At 39.0% G+C, this 17,614-nt stretch overlaps 1 protein-coding gene across 2 annotated transcripts in view; it reads right to left on the bottom strand.

Annotated features, from left to right (window-relative positions):
- The window catches only part of LOC144632675 (BAI1-associated protein 3-like), a 52,359-nt gene that overhangs the window by 4,815 nt on the left and 29,930 nt on the right, over positions 1-17,614 (bottom strand). For both annotated transcript variants that reach the window (XM_078491365.1, XM_078491364.1), the window contains exons 14-32: positions 15,791-15,906; positions 14,903-15,020; positions 14,458-14,582; positions 13,534-13,618; positions 13,160-13,216; positions 12,729-12,826; positions 11,995-12,043; positions 11,644-11,789; positions 11,375-11,498; positions 11,078-11,146; positions 10,774-10,848; positions 10,322-10,426; positions 9,343-9,558; positions 8,955-9,023; positions 7,571-7,650; positions 7,083-7,149; positions 6,396-6,437; positions 6,019-6,090; positions 4,782-4,865 (exon numbers count right to left, since the gene is read on the bottom strand). In XM_078491365.1, the coding sequence (XP_078347491.1) occupies positions 4,782-4,865; positions 6,019-6,090; positions 6,396-6,437; positions 7,083-7,149; positions 7,571-7,650; positions 8,955-9,023; positions 9,343-9,558; positions 10,322-10,426; positions 10,774-10,848; positions 11,078-11,146; positions 11,375-11,498; positions 11,644-11,789; positions 11,995-12,043; positions 12,729-12,826; positions 13,160-13,216; positions 13,534-13,618; positions 14,458-14,582; positions 14,903-15,020; positions 15,791-15,906 (1,797 nt within the window). The remainder of the gene's footprint in view (positions 1-4,781; positions 4,866-6,018; positions 6,091-6,395; positions 6,438-7,082; positions 7,150-7,570; positions 7,651-8,954; positions 9,024-9,342; positions 9,559-10,321; positions 10,427-10,773; positions 10,849-11,077; positions 11,147-11,374; positions 11,499-11,643; positions 11,790-11,994; positions 12,044-12,728; positions 12,827-13,159; positions 13,217-13,533; positions 13,619-14,457; positions 14,583-14,902; positions 15,021-15,790; positions 15,907-17,614) is intronic.

A 17,614-nucleotide genomic window follows, 5' to 3' on the forward strand; every position in this document is an offset into this window, starting at 1 on the left:
TCTTGTCAAAGTATTTATGATTTGGCTGGAAGTTGTATTCCTTTTAAGCGAGAGCCCAGGTAACATTTTGCCGTAGATTGCGTGACAGCCATTGAACACGAAAATTTCAGCGTAGCCATCAAACCAAACCAATATTATGGCGTTGATTAACAGAATGTTGCTTTTTCTTCCTGAATACTTGCTCCTGATCCATAAAAAGCTTTCAGACATCCCATGAAAGAGTCCGGAATCTAGAAAACAACAGGGAAAATATTGTCGATCTTCGTATGCCTTTGTATAAACACTTCTGGACATTGGCAGTAATTTTCGTCATCTTGAAGCTTGGTTTTGGTCCGTTGATTCGCCTGATAATTTCGATCCATGGATCTAAGTGGCATTAAGAGGTGGATGGCATTTGCTCAGCCGTTATACTGCCATAAGTACTAAAGAAACGATACTTTGGCGAAATCGTCACACAACTTCATAAATCCTTGCGGGTAGACTGGGTATTGCTGGTTTTCACTGTCACGCAATCAAAAAATAAATTCAAAACCATTCAACTACAGAAGCTATGAATTTCAAATATTATAGATGATAAATAGATAAACAATTTCTCCAAGTTTCGGGTCTGTGCGGTGTACCGTTCGCGAGTTTTTTTCCGAACCTTTCCACGCAAATTTATAAAGATTTGTATGGAGACGCCATAACTGTGTCCCGCTGAGGGACACAGTAAAGGCCGCCGTGATGTCAGAGAAACCATCTGGAACTCAATTCTGTTTACAACAGCGGCTATCCTTGGCTTAAGAGCTAGTACACTTTCACATAAACACCACTTATTATATCTGGAATGTTCAATCTGCACAAAATGGAAAGGAAAGGCCTTTTTTCAATCAAAACAGCTTTGTCACGGCACCTTGATGTCACATACGACGGAGAACTCAAATATTTAAAATGCTCTGTTTTAAAAACGAATGACACTATCGATCTGAAAATTTGCAAAAATATATATTTTTAGTTTATCTGTTGCCTAATGACAACGAAAATTTAGCAGGCCTAGTGAATTTTGATTTCAGAATTAAGTAAAATTCTGATTTATATAAGAATTTACAACAATTTTTTAAATCTTATATTTTGTTGTTTATCTTAATAATTTTTCATTGGCGACCAGGACCTTTATTTCCTGTTTTGATATGCTTGGCCATGCATCATAGCTAGCATCATAGCATCAAATTGCTGATGAACGTAACACAATAGGTCTGGTTTTAAACCGCCCCGTCTGGAAAAAAGGAATAGACTTTCTTTGTCTTTCTGTTTCGTGATAGAGTGGCAATTCAATTACCTGCAAACAGAGAGGCTTGTTTATTTTGTCGTGGGAATATGAGACCTTTCGTCTAGCTTTTAATAGATTCACTCAAATAATCAAAGTACCTTTGTTAACAAGTTGGAAAAGTAGCATTGGATCAGCTAAGAACTTTTCCTGTAAGTTTAAAGAATAAGTTAAAGTATTGTGGGTAAGAAAGGTAATTACAGCCGCTTTGAAGTCGGACTTTCGTCTGATGACGTACCTACATGCAAAGTAATCAGAAAAGCAGTTCGGATGTCAACCTTTACAAAATTATCAAAAAACAGCCGCTGCAACGTAACTTTAGCAGGTACTTCGGGAATTCTTTTTTTGACAATAGCTGTTGTTCTCAGCGTCACGTAAGCAATTGTACGGTATATGCTATGTAGAGAAATGGACTTCTGAATAGAACAACTTTAAATTTCGTTCCTGGCAAAAAAATGAGTTTTCTTTCCTATATTTTCCATTTCATTCAATTTACAAAACCTACAAACAGGCTTTGTTAGCCTTTCCTCAGGAGAATTTTTACCCTTCAATTGGTAACGTTTTTGACCGGAAGGTTTACCTTTGGGAAACTGGAGGGCTTGGGGGGTACTCTTTATAGAAAACAATACACGGAGGCTCCACGAGGGACAGCAGGGACATATCTTTCCGTTGGGATTACAATTATAAAAGTGCAGAGAGAACTTTTAGTGTAGTTTATAAACGGACCTTTAAAAATATCTCGGTCGATTACATAAAACATTGAAGGAGTAAATCATTATAAAACGTTAACAAAACAAACAAACAAACAACAACAACAAAGGAAAAAAGGAATGTAGTATCCTTCCTGTAGGTATTTGAAAGGGGTACCATTTTCTATTATAAAGCGCCGGTTTAAAGGGTTACTTTTTCTGTCAAAAATGGTAAAAAAGGGTAACGATTTGGACCTCAACAAAACAGAACCTTCACTTGTAAAAAACAAAGGACCTCTAGGATTGCCTACGTAGGTACAAACAAACACTTAGGTGCACGGTTAAATGGATTATACAGAAGGCTCCACCCGAAAGGGGTACCTTTATCAAGCTGTAATTATGTTACTGAAAGAGTAGGCATTTCCCGGGTCAGAGTATACAAAAGCGCAGCAAAGACTGCCACTATTCTCACTGCATAATAAATTTGCTCATAGCAGAAGTTTTAATTATATGTCCGAATTCCTTGTTGCATTTTAACGGTACTCTGGCACGACGGCCAGCTTTTGCGACCACCCACCTCCCCTGGTGGCGGTTGACAAAATTTCACGTTTTATCCTCGTTGCATGCCTATTGCCTCAGCAGTCGCAAACTATTCCTATAACTTAATCTTATGCGATGAGGTAATGAGTATGCAGTGAGGATTTTATACTAAGGTGAGGATCCGGGGGTAAGGACCAACCAAAAGGTAGTTTTATCCATTAAAGATGTTTTAAGGGGCCATGTAGTTGAGAAACGACAAAAAATGCATTGTTCCTTTTATAGGTTTGTAAAAAGGGTATCGATGTTTTTATCGAAGATTTAGGGAAGCATTACTCTTCCTGTTGAAAATGGTTTATGACAGGAAAACGATTTTTTACTTCGGGACGGAACCTCCCCGCATTTCAAAGAAGGGTAAATGTATCCCCTCCCCGAGAATCAGCGATAAAACATGTGTCCAACCTTAACACTAATTGGCGAAAAAAACAAAAACAAAAAACAAAAAAAAAAAAGTCAACAAACTATGCGTAACGCGCGTAATAAACTCCAGTACGTTTAACTGAAACGAACGTAAGTATTCATTTTCAAAAAAAAGGCCTCTGGTTTAAGGCCATCGTAACTTGGTTAAAAATATTAAACAAACAGCTGTGACAAACATTATAAAAAATCGCAATTCACTAATTTTGCCGTTTCCCAAAACGTCAATTTTAGAAAAATGCGATTTTTATAATATTTATAAATGCTTTAGTCACTTGATTATTGGCCATTTCGAAGTTGCGCAGGGAATTGAGGCGAGTTTCAAATTTCAACTTATCGATAAAATGACACTACCACATGGAGCGCATCGCGTTTGAGTGTTGGACGGAACGGCTATTGTAAGAAGCTCTCCCCCCCCCCCCCTCCCCCCTTCAAACACTTCATTTCAACAGGCCTTTCTAATACCCAGTCTACCCGCAAGGATTTATGAAGTTGTGTGACGATTTCGCCAAAGTATCGTTTCTTTAGTACTTATGGCAGTATAACGGCTGAGCAAATGCCATCCACCTCTTAATGCCACTTAGATCCATGGATCGAAATTATCAGGCGAATCAACGGACCAAAACCAAGCCTTAAGATGACGAAAATTAGTGCCAATGTCCAGAAGTGTTTATACAAACATACGAAGATCGACAATATTTTCCCTGTTGTTTACTGGATTCCGGACTCTTTCATGGGATGTCTGAAAGCTTTTCATGGATCAGGAGCAAGTATTCAGGAAGAAAAAGCAACATTCTGTTAATCAACGCCATAATATTGGTTTGGTTTGATGGCTACGCTGAAATTTTCGTGTTCAATGGCTGTCACGCAATCTACGGCAAAATGTTACCTGGGCACTCGCTTAAAAGGAATACAACTTCCAGCTAAATCAAAAATACTTTGACAAGAAACCATAGCTATTGGTTTTTTAAACTTATCGAAGGCGTTCAAACGGCGAAATCCGGACAATGAGATCGACAGAAGCAGAAAAACCGTAATTGTATGGTACTGGCTTGGGAGTGTGAAATCGGCCGAAGCGGCAAAAACAGTGAACCGTTAAAAAAAATATATTCGCTGGTCCAATTTTAACACTGGCTAAAAAAATTTTCCTATGTATGGTGAGTAACTTGCAGTTTGTTTTATATTTGTATCTTCCCGGACCCTTGAGAAACTGGAATTCGAAAAGGGCTAGTTTTGCGACTTTTGAAAATGTCGGGAAGCATGTCTTCTTAGTTTGCAGGCAGATCGTGAATGATATGCAGAGAAGATTTGTTCTAGTACGCATTCAAACAACCAAAGGACAAGTGTTATGTTGATGTAAATTGGAGCCTGTTGCTTGAATAAATCTAGAGATATACGCTGCTAAATTTGACCTAAAATCACAACTTTTGTCACGCCACTGGGGCAATTTTGCAATATTGCCTGGATCTCCCAGTCAGAAACTCTTAATAACCTCACTTTCAAATCGGAAAGAGAAATCACATTCAGGTTTTTATAAAAGCAAGGTATGACCGTTTTGAAAAAGAAATAATTCTTGACATATCAGGACTCCATTTCTGCAGGATTCCCAATGACCTACGTATAAAACTAAAATGATTCAAGTGGTTTGAAATGCTCACATGAACATACTGCTTTCAGAAAAAAATATAAAAAAGGAATAGGTAAAACAGACTTTGGTCAAATTCAGAGAGCCGGGTTTGAATTGTACATTGTGGCTTATCGCTAAAATGTACCTGCTCCTTGCAAGTCTCGGCAAAGTAGTGCTGAATTAATTCTGTTGTAGACAACTTGCGCATGTTGAGGGTTTCAACCAAAGTCTACGGAAATAATGTACAATACACGTTATGTTGGCGGGAGGAAATATGTTTTTGGCCCACTCAGCGTTATTTTTAAATGGCTAAAAAGCTTAACGACAAAGCGGCTTCTCAGTCTTTCAAGCTGGAAAAAGAGGAATTACAGACATTTTCTGGTCAGTTATGAGCTAATTAAGCTCCAACCTACTCAAAACGTCACTTGCAACATGAAGGCATGCCTTAATTTCCACTAGCAGCGCTTTTTTACGACATTTTTGCATTTTTTTCTCTTTACTTATCTTTTTGCTGCAGTTATTGGCCTTCCACTGGGCTTGCTTGCAGTTCAAGCATTTCCGAAAAAAGAGCCATCTAAACAGGAAATATTCGCCATAAAGGAGCTATGGGGACTCTATGGGTGGTTGGGGCAAATTCTCCTACGTGTTTTTCACTCAAATTTCTAAGCATTTTTGTGGGTATTTCAAGCTCAATTGGCCCAATCACTCATATCTGGGCATCATTGGAAAGACCTTTTCCTCCCGCAGAGATTGAGTATAAATGATGCCTTTTTGATCAAAGATGATGAGGTCACAAGTGGAACAAAGGGCAACGTTCGTCACGGCCGGTTTAGGCCGGCACGGGAGCCAATGGGTTAAAATAAGCCGGAGTTGGGTCGCAAATAGCCTCCTATGCAGACGCTCTTTGTATTTACCAGGAGCAGAAATTACAGGCCTAGCAAAACGAGGAAACATGTTTCCAAAAACAGTCGAAACGCGCGCATGTTTCCCCAATGTTTTCAGTGTAATTTTTTTTTTACAAGCAGCAAATTTTGCTTCTGCTTCACCCGCAGAATCATTCCGTGTTTTCCCGCGGCATGGAACCATGGCAAAAGAAGGAAACAATTGTGGAAATACGTTTCCGGAAACATGTTTCCTTGTTTTGCCGGACTTTATGTGACGAGGACAAAGAGCGTCTGCATAAGAGGCTGGCTCAAAAAACGTATTTGCGTCCAAAAAACATCAACTCCATTGTCGTAATAAACATCGCTTTTTTGTTTCTACTTAAAGGGTTTACAAGTCACCTGATTCGATAACTACTTTTCTTCAATGAAGTACAATTTTAATGAGGTTGTTGAGAAATCCCAGTAACCTTGGCAAGTATACTGGTCATTGATACAAACCTTATACTGCCCCAGTTGAAGACGGTCCAGTGGAACCCCAACTCCATCTGCATGAAAGAAACTTTGCACTATCTAAAAACCAAACAAAATACCGCCATCAGTAACTCGAAGTGACAGTGAAGATTGCTTCAAAATGCGCAGCATAATTTCCATTGAATTTTACACACGACCTCAAAAAGAGTGACAACAGTTAAAGTGCTATACAGAAGTCAGTAGTATATTTTCTTACTGGAACGGTTAAATAACCCTAGTTGTCATGGTTTCTCAACGCTTTGAAGCTGTTAACACGTTTTCCAGCACTTCAGACTACTCCTAACATAACGATACATCTTCTCTTCACATGATTTAACACTTTAACACTAAAAAACCTAATTTACCTCAAGTGCTTCGTGTTGTCTTTGGTAGAAGGCTGCGGTTCTCTAAACGAAAACAAAAAACAATCAGCAGTTCAGCGACAGAATTTAATCAAAAGGCGCCTCGTGTCACAGTCGTTTTTTTTTAGTATTTTAGGATTCCAATTTGATCTGGTCCGATCTTATGGTTACGTTTATGTTATGTTATGTTATGTTACGTTTTGTTGCGATGTTATGTTGTTATGTTATGTTAAAAGTTATGTCAAATTATGTTTTGTTCTTATGTTATGCCGTATTGCGTTGCCGTTGTTGCGTTGCTTTTGTGTTGTGTTTTTGTGTTAAATGCAAAAGAATAAAACTTGGCCAATTTTAAGTCTAATTTTTAGTTTATGCATAAGGAATGAGGCAAAACTCGTCTTCCGAAATTCTCGAAAGCTATAAATGTTTAGGAAGTTGCAACAACATCAGGATTTTCTATTTTTTGAGCCTGTCCAGCGATTCTTCATCTTTCCAGTCAGGGGCTCGTAAGACCTTTTAAAGCTGGTCATTTGATTAAACCGCCAGATCGAATTTTTTTCCTAGAATACCAAACTTACACAGGAACCTTATATTTGGAATGTATATAATGCAGAAAAGTCCCTCAGTATCCTCGTGTCACGTGTCTAGATACGTAACAGAAACAAAAATAACAAGAATCCTTTAAAACTTTACCCCTGCGTTGGTTTTAATCCCATTAGTGAAGTTCTCGATCACTATTTCCCAAATGAAATGAAGAATTCTGTGAACAAAAAAAACACGAATCGTTACTACCATTTTGTCAACAATGAAAGACGATAATTTAAAATAATAAACGCATTCGTGTTCCTTCTCTTATCGGTATCGAATTACACAACACTCAAAGGTAAGTATGTTTAAGACCACAGATACTGGCTATCGAAAGGTTCCATTCCACAACATACATTCTGCCAAAAATATATTATCCACATTTGGTCATCTGTATTATTGCTCAAAAACTAGTAAGAAACATCAGCTGCCACATTTTATAACGGTGCCGGGTGAACTTGTGTGTTCAGTTTTTAGTTGATTATTTTAGTGTTACCAATTAAACACTACGACACTTAATAAAGTTCATTCATTCATAGAAGGTAAAAGAGCATAATAGCTCCCTTTGGTGCAATGATCCGCCAGCAGCAGCTTACCTTTCAAATACAGATTTGACGACACTTGTGTTGAGAACCATAAGGTCATCATCCAGGTACTGCAGCAAGGCACCCACAACCTGTCACAATAACAAATGCATCATAACTACCAACTCTAACACGAACAATTGATAATACCGTATTTTCTCAATTAAACGCCCCCGGCGTTTATTTCAAACTTGGCTTGGTGGACCCGGCGTTTATTTTAAGCCGGCGTTTAATCGGGGCCCGGCGTTTATTAACGGACTGCAATTTTCTGTCAATTTTTCAAATTGATTTATTGTTACCGATCTCCGAGACCAAGGGGCAGTTTGTCAAGGCGGGACGATTTTTCTCTTCGTTGTTCCACGAAAAACTGTCCCTAGGTATCCAAAGTTGATAATTACCACCAACGAACATTATAGCAGATTGAACACGTTTTTGTTGCAATCAAAATTTGTGACAAACAGAATATAAACGGTATATGAACAGTAAAGGAGCATGCAAGTAAAGATTCTGCATGGGTAGAAAGTTTTAAGTTTATAATCGGCAATGTCGCCAACGTCCTCCTTGTTTTTAAACGACCTCCTCCAACTTGTGAAAAAACGCTGGAGGGATCCTCGAGATTTCAATGACTGTGAACACTAACACAAGGAAGGAAATGTGTCAGTCATGAAGGCAGGAACACGAATACTGCTAGGTTTTATTTTGCTGTACAGCGTCCATCCTAGCTATGCTACGCCGGACTTTTCCTTTGAACGTTTATTGAAATTTCAAAAGCAGCATACCGTACTAGTATGAAATAGCAGTGCCATTCAAGAGAATAGATTTTCTTGTTAGCTTGACCTCAAATAAACGCCGGGACCTCGAACAAACGCCCCCGGCGTTTATTTAAAAATTAGCAATTTTGACCCCGCGTTTATACGAGACCGGCGTTTAATCGGGGTCCGGCGTTTAATCGAGAAAATACGGTAAGTGGAAAATGAAAAATAAAACGACCGAGAAAAGAAAGAAAGCTGAGATTTTAATAGTTCTGCAGAAATAAAAGAGGAAAGGGGACAAGAGCAAATACTTATTACCTGGTTTTAAAAAGAGAAGAAAGGTGAAGTTTGTAACACTGTGAGCTACTGTGGTTTGGTTGAAATTCCTTTAATTGGATGAATTTCCTTTAATTGTGTGATCGATCATTGCACTAATACATGTAGAGAACAAAACCACCCGAAAGCAATCATGATTTTGTTTCTCGCATTTTCCCGTGCTCTTCTACGTTTCAGTTATTTCTTGCTTCCAAGTCTGGTTGGTTAATTCCGTTTTTGTCATTGTGTAGAAGTGATTAGTTTGATTTTCATTTCACCGTAGTCATAACAAATCTTAGCCCGCTGTGCTTTTTCAAAGTAAGACTTACATCTTCAGCTGGTATGTGGTCCGAGGCACAGGAAATTTGAAACACAAACCTCTTGATATCAACACCCATCTGAGGAAAAGACAATTAAATTGTTATTTTGTGATGGAGCAGTATAAAACTGAGAGCTTAACGTATTTTAAAAGCCGCAGTCATAACTTACACAAATAGCGACGTGCTACAGTGCGTAACTAAAACTTAATAAGCACTAAATAAAAGAAACGTAGGCCAAGGAGAAGACGGACAATACTGTGGAGACTGGAACAAAATGATAGAAGTTCAGAAGCGAAGAGTAAGGCTAGGTAATTATGAAAGATGAATAAAATGAAGAAACTGAAACAAGCTATTAAACGATCATTGCTCCTTTATTGGAGGCCATAGTAAAACAAACCCGCTGTCCAATGTGCTCGATGGCGTCAGCTATCTTATTAAGCATGTCTTCGTCTGAACTGGACAGCATGTTTTCCAGCGCGGTGCGGGCGTGTTTCCCGCCTCTTTCGCCGTGTGCAGCCATCATGGCATTTATGACGTCTTCCCAGCCGAGGTTCTCGGGCAGTTTAGACAACCACAGCCTCATATATTCAATGTCATTCAACGTCACACACAACTAGTCGACGAACAGCATGAAAAAAAAAAAGAGATAAGTACAAGCTTAGTATGGATGCCTACACTGGAGGCAAACAAAAAGTGATCTACGTAAGATGTTACTCGAATTGCTTTGCCCCGTAGGAATTATGAAAATTTTAGAAAACTTAAGCTCGATTAATCCCCGAACATAAGATTGATCTAATTTGACTTGTGAAGCTAACCAGGAAACAGTTCTGGTTTGATTTTTTCAACACTGAAGGTGGTGACACGTGAAGAAACCAGGGACAAAATCACATGTACACACACTGCAAAGGACGGCGGGGACATGTTAGACTCGTCCGAGCTGATACTTTTCACGGGACGTCTCGCCACAAGATGTCCACCCTACATTTTCTAGTGCCTTATGTACATGTCGTGATTTTGCCCGTCGTGTGGCAACACCTTTTACAGAAGATCCCCGCTAATAACATGACAACCTTTCACAACCAAGCCATGACACGCGATTGATTATACAGAACGAAGGCAATACTATTGACAAAGTGCCGGCTATAAAGTCAATAAAGTAGATAAATAAATAAAGTAAAAGTGGAAAATGGCCGTGTAGAATCATCAGATTTCCCACGGGCAAATTTTGCGCTCTCGCTCTTTTTCACTTCACGTTCAATGGACTTAGGAAAAAACAGGGACTGCTCGTAGTCAATGGCTATTACGCAGTGGAACACAGTTTATTTATTATTCGGTATCACATGGTTATGGCTGACTTTTATAATTATATTCCATACCTGTTCACTGACGTCAAACTGAGATGGATCCTCGTCGTAATAATTGTTCTTAATCATCTTTTCGAACAGAAGATCAGCGTAATATGATGCACTGCTGCATATTTGCTATAAAATAAAACAACATTAAAATATGACAGATACTAAAGAATTAAAAAATTGGCAATAGGTTGCATGTCATTGTTTACGGGAATCTATAAAAACACGGTTTACCTTTCTTAATGTTACCTGATTGACTTATTTACTTTGTGTCTTTCATAAAATAAAGCTTAAGGCTTATTACATTGAACCAAACAAACAACATCTACACTACAGTTAACAACTCCAAAGCGTATGCAACAGTGGTCACTGTACGTGTGTATTGATTATGTTCTTGTGTTTCTGTAGTTTGTTGAATTTTGTAAACACTACATAAAAATAAAAGTCGGATCTTTGGTGAAACACTTTCTACATACATTGGTGATTTGCATAACAAACACATATGATCCAGATGGGTCAGGCCAATCTATCTTCTTCCAGAACTCTCGGATCTGGTAAGAAAGACAAAATATATATATGCATATAAATGGAATCACAATTGCAGCCAGCCAGCCGGTCAGTCAGTTAGTCGGTCAGTCAGTCAGTCAGTTGGCCAGTCGGTCAGTCAGTCAGTCAGTCATTGAGTCAGTTGGCCAGTCGGACAGTCAGTCAGTTGGCCGGTTGGTCAGTCAGTCAGTCGGCCGGTTGGTCAGTCAGTCACCCAAAGCATATTATATTTACCTGATGAAAACAACCCACTGCATCAATGGCTGAAGTGGAGTGGCTCACACTTGCATCAATCTTCAAAATCTTTACAAGCAAATCAAGACAATTATGTTAGTGATACCATGCTGGTGTTAAGTCATAACACGTTTCACAACTTAATTTATGAAATGCTTCTTAGTTGAAATATATCTTACTGAAAAGGGTAGTCAGAACAAAACGTCTATCATGTCCCAATAAATGATGAAAAGTTGATTTAAATTTGTATGGAATCCAGTAGACACAACTTGTGTACATGCGAATTCCATGTCCTACCTTGTCAATTTCAACTGCTTTTCTTATTCGCTCTTTGGCTTTGACTTGTGCAATATCAATCCATCGTATAACGGACTGTTTGAACCAGGTGTGATAGTCATCAAGAGCGTACACATGATCTGGCCTAAAACAGCGATAAAACCAATGCTTAATACGAATAGTTTCCAATGGCGAACACAAGTATGACTAACATGACACCATAACATGCCTTTGCAAATACTACTGGTTCCTCTATGAACATTGATCTTAGCTTGAGGTACAGTTCTTACTTTGTTTCTCCGATGCTCCGGTAAGTAATGACTTCCTTAACAGCCAGGTACAACGCAAACAGCTTCTCTCCAACGAAATCAGCACCGCCTTCCTGTTTAAGACGCTTGTTTATATTCCTCATGGTGTTGTGAACATCAGACGCAAGCTGAACACGTCAGAACACAGATTACTTTACTTGAGCTAATATTTACTAACGTTAGTTTTCCAACATTGCTGGAGATTCAGAGTCTCGAAACAACAGTGGAGAGATGCGAAAGTAGTAAAAGAAGACAAAATGTTTACAACGACTCCTAAACAGTGAATATACCAGTAGCACATCTTAACGCCTCAATTAAGCTTGCAAAACTTACCATTAATTCCAACTGATTGTAAACTGTAGTGAAATACTTCACGTCCGTTCTGAAATAATAACAGTAATCCAAAAGTTAATTACGCACTCAAGTTTTTCAATATTACTTTATTTTGACTGTTTCTTACAGAATACTAATTACTTAACCTCCATGGACCTTGACCGACGGATGCCTACTACACAGCTTATTCGTCTTAAAAATAAATGCTCTCTATCCACGTTTTGTCACTGTAAAGGGGCGTATTTACATGATATGACAATCACTTTCATACTGGTACGAGTTCATCCTGGTTCCCCCGGCATATGGCTCTAACTTTGTTTAAGCGATATGTACTTTTACAAAATGTGACGCCAGAGCGAGTCACCAGTACGAGTTCACTCCATATGAAAACTCGCACCAGTATCATGTAAACGATGAACTTAGTCTGAAATGTCAGCCGTCCTCCCGTCCCCACCCCGTAACGAAGGGGCGCGGTACGAGAGGACGGCTGAAATTTCAGACTAACGATGAACTACCACTCTTTTAAAATCCAGAATGGGTAGTGCATGGGTAGTTTTTCGTAACCAACCCAAGATGGCGTCGCGTGAGGCACGCTGGACGTAAGATGAAGAAAAATGTAAACACGGTATGAAATCACCTAGTCATGCTGGTATGGAACTAGTATGAGTTTTCACATCTTAGGATTGTTTGTTTAGCCGTTGTGTTTTGTGCGGGGAGCAGCTTTCAATACTCACACGGAGAAGATCTTTCTATAACAGGTCTTGGCTTGAAACATGTCGGTTACTAACGAGTCAGCAACTTCCACCATAGCTGATAACATGGCTTCTTCACTCTGTAGTACACACACATCATGGAAATGACAAAGTAAAGAAATTAATACATGAGTAAACCTATTGAAAGACAAATAAACAATGTTTAAAAATAATAAACGAAGAAAAAAGACGTAAACTATACAAGATAATAAAATAAGCTGCCACTGAGATGAAAGACACCGCGGCGGCAACACAACAAACACTTGAAGCCTTCTGATTATATATGAACGTGACTGGATGTATTTATTGTTATACAGGGTTTTTTTTTTTCGTAAAAACATTCGCGGCAAGTGATATAGGCGTGTAAATCTGTGTTAAAAGTAGGGTGTAAGAGCATTCTGGGTACTGCATACCTTTGTTTGAGGCTCCTTCCAAGCATACACCTTCTTGTACCAAGCGAGGGCTGATTCCTGTGTCATGAAAACACACCTTGGTTTATACAAATTAGCTTTAGGAAGCAATTTAAACTTCGCTAAATTTCAAGTCACCATTTTGAAACATGTACTAACAGAATCTCTGCGGTCGGGTGGATGGTCAAGGTGGATAAGTGTGTGTAACATTGTTTCAAAATCCCTTTACCGTCTTCAACAACATCGGTTTGAAAACAATGAATTAACATACCATTTTTAAAACAGCACAATCAGTTACGAAAAGCGAAAGGTAAGCATTCTAGGAAAACTGTATTTTTTCTACACAACATAAGAAGCAGCTCAGTTTCCAAACACACCTTGAGAAGATTTGACACCTGAACATTCAAAGGTTCTTTTATTGAATCCTGGAACACTTCAAGCTTGTACACATTAACTAAACATCTAGAAAACAAAACAATATATAGTTTGCTGTAACATGGTGTGAGAAGATTCAATAACGATTGAGAAAACTAATGACCACTAATGTGAATTAAACGCGCGTGCCGTAAATCACTACTAACTAACAGACTGAAATTTATGTAAACCGAAACTCGAATAGAAATTATAATATGAGTATGAGTAAAGCTTGGTTTCCATGTTACAGTACGTCAAAATGTTATTGTTTGATAATCGTATGTATACAAACTCAGGCGATGTTTGGTGCAATTTTTGTCATGATTTCTAGTGCGATGTTGACTGACGCTAGGGTGCACTAATATATGCTCTAATACAAAACTTCTGTTCCTTTTAATCACGTTTCACAGAAATTAATATAGCTCTCATATTGCGCAGAATTTGCAGTAGGTTAGAGACCTTTAATTGGATGCTACGCATCAATTATACACACTTCAACGGATTCTTTTTGCTGAACCTTTGACGTTTAACCCGGATGCTCTTTGAATTTTCTCGCAGCCATCAAATCAAAATCAGTTTTTAGGGATGCGGAAAGGCTAGTAGGTTATGAAATTAAATCAATTAATATACTGTACCGGAAGAAAAAATCAATTTTAGCTACATCCGTTTATTACTTCTTTATTAAAGAATTCAAGTAAAGAGGTTAATTCTGCCTTAAGGCTTAAGCTAGAAAACGTACGAAGAACTGTAAAAAGAATTTGAAAAGCTTAGTAACAACATTGAAAACCAAGAAAACAAACAAAGACATAAAACAAACACACTGTAAACGACAATACGATAAGAAGACTAATATCAAAACCTGAGGGTATGGAACAGGCTTAACTTACTCCAGAAGGTTTATCAGTCGTCCTAGCTTTCCTTTATCTGTGGCAGGGAAAACGTCTCGATACTTGATCAACAATCTCCAGCAATTATCAGTGAATTTCTTCAAGGCCCTGACTAGCGCATGTTCCTGAAAATAGACAGAAACGAACGTGCCAGATCAACATATGCTCCTAACATACTGTTAACTGAATAAAATCGCGTTATTTCGTATATTCAAGCTACCATGCATTCAAAAGCCAATTGACGCTTATACAGGATTTAAAATAGGCCTGAGTATTTGAGCGAAGCTGACATCGACCCCAGAGTAATCTTTTTTCAGCTTATAGCCACATCAAATTATGTATTCCAGTTCGCAAAGCATCACGGGGCTTCTTCATTGCCTGTTTACCGATCAAGTATGGTTGTTCATGCAGACGTTTTGATCATCACTGCATTTTTTTGTTGTACCTCTCTTTGGCTGAGTGCTTCAGTCTTCCATCTTTGCTTTAGAGTCCATAGCAGCAGGTTAAGTGAGCTGTATTTCATTGGCTCCAGCCAGTGATGGCGACTGAACAGGATCCAGCGACTGCAAATAAACCCACATAGCATTACATGGCGAATAAATAGTTCGCTGTCCTTATGCGAAACAGTAAAAAGGCAACAAAAAGGTTGGATTTTGGGATAATGCAATGCAATTTATGGTTTCTTGTATAGCACATTTCCCAAAGCTCAATGCGCTTCACAATTAGGGTCACGGGATGAGATCGGACAACAGCATATCAGCGCCTTTGGCAGCCGCTATCCATTCTTGTAAATTATCTTGTCCCGCCACCCAACCCATGGATACATGTGAATAGGCCAGACCATAAAACCGGGAATTTCGTACCCAACTCTTTACTATTTTTGTGTGGGTTCTTTAAGGTCCCCTGATGACCATAACACTGAAAATGCAGGAGACGGGGCCTACGCTAATTGTCCTTATCCGAGAAGACTAGAATGTCTAGCCATTTGCAGATGTCATTGCAAAGGCAGCACGTTCTCCTCAGTTATCTTAAGACCCTGATTGTTGGTCAGGTCTTGGAGTCTCACCCGAGACCTCCCGCACTACAGTCTAGTGCTCTAACAACCAGCTAACCGGTCGGCGGATAGGAATTGGCTTTATGATAACAATGTATTTGGCACAGCATCCAAATGACCATCACAATAGTGCACCCCCGCTCTAACAAGTTTCTAATGCAACACTAGAATAAGAACTGACAGCTAACGTGTTTTAGCGCCAATCTTGTCAACATCCAGTTACAACACCTCCTCAAGGCCACCGCTATCATCAATAAACATCCCTAACAATCTACTCACATGCTAGCCTGCTGAAGTTCGTTCAGTTCGTTCTGTAAGGCATGCTGATGAAGAATGAACTCTGCTTGAGGACAGAGCTCACTCGAGCTTCTTTTAGCGTCTTTAGTGTCAGTTTCCTAAAAAAAAGTTTAAAATTTGCATTTTACAGGGCCAGGCCAAAGGAATAATAAAAAAAATGAATGATTAGATGATAAGATCACTGAAAACAAAAAAGTATGCTCGCAATTTGCTTTCTTGTGTCCTTCCTTTTTTCCATTAACTTGTCCAGACTCTGAAGGAGTCAATAAACAAGTTGACGCTGAAAGGCGATACTACCCGCACATGACAATGTTCACAACGTTTAAAATTGATCAACAATGTAGGAGAGCTGCTAAATAATTTTGGAACTCTGACATGACCTGATCCAGCACAGGAACTTTACACCTCAGGTAAGTACTGATCTTAGTGTCAGACCAAAGGGTATCACATACAGGACATGTAAAACGGCAGTAACATGCATGCTTACTAGGTAAGTACTAATCTTAGTGACAGACCAAAGGATAGCACATACAGGACATGTAAAACGGCAGTAACATGCATGCTTACCAGGTAAGTACTAATCTTAGTGACAGACCAAAGAATAACACATACAGGACATGTAAAACGGCAGTAACATGCATGCTTACTAGGTAAGTACTAATCTTAGTGACAGACAAAAGGATAGCACATACAGGACATGTAAAACGGCAGTAACATGCATGCTTACCAGGTAAGTACTAATCTTAGTGACAGACCAAAGGATAACACATACAGGACATGTAAAACGGCAGTAACATGCATGCTTACTAGGTAAGTACTAATCTTAGTGACAGACCAAAGGGTAACACATACAGGACATGTAAAACGGCAGTAACATGCATGCTTACTAGGTAAGTACTAATCGTAGTGACGGACCAAAGGGTAGCACATACAGGACATGTAAAACGGCAGTAACATGCATGCTTACCAGGTAAGTACTAATCTTAGTGACAGACCAAAGGGTAGCGCATACAGGACATGTAAAACGGCAGTAACATGAATGCTTACCAGGTAAGTACTAATCTTAGTGACGGACCAAAGGATGACACATACAGGACATGTAAAACGGCAGTAACATGCATGCTTACCAGGTAAGTACTGATCTTAGTGTCAGACAAAAGGATAGCACATACAGGACATGTAAAACGGCAGTAACATGCATGCTTACCAGGTAAGTACTAATCTTAGTGACGGACCAAAGGATAGCACATACAGGACATGTAAAACGGCAGTAACATGCATGTTTACCAGGTAAGTACTAATCTTAGTGACAGATCAAAGGATAACACATACAGCACATGTAAAACGGCAGTAACATGCATGCTTACTAGGTAAGTACTAATCTTAGTGACAGACCAAAGGATAGCACATACAGGACATGTAAAACGGCAGTAACATGCATGCTTACCAGGTAAGTACTAATCTTAGTGACAGACCAAAGGATAGCGCATACAGGACATGTAAAACGGCAGTAACATGCATGCTTACTAGGTAAGTACTAATCTTAGTGACAGACCAAAGGATAGCACATACAGGACATGTAAAACGGCAGTAACATGCACGCTTACCAGGTAAGTACTAATCTTAGTGACAGACCAAAGGATAGCGCATACAGGACATGTAAAACGGCAGTAACATGCATGCTTACTAGGTAAGTACTAATCTTAGTGACAGACCAAAGGATAACAAATACAGGACATGTAAAACGGCAGTAACATGCATGCTTACCAGGTAAGTACTAATCTTAGTGACGGACCAAAGGATAGC

The sequence above is a fragment of the Oculina patagonica genome, chromosome 12 (genome assembly GCF_052425735.1).
Source record: "Oculina patagonica isolate OP01 chromosome 12, crgOcupat, whole genome shotgun sequence".
NCBI lineage: Eukaryota > Metazoa > Cnidaria > Anthozoa > Scleractinia > Oculinidae > Oculina > Oculina patagonica.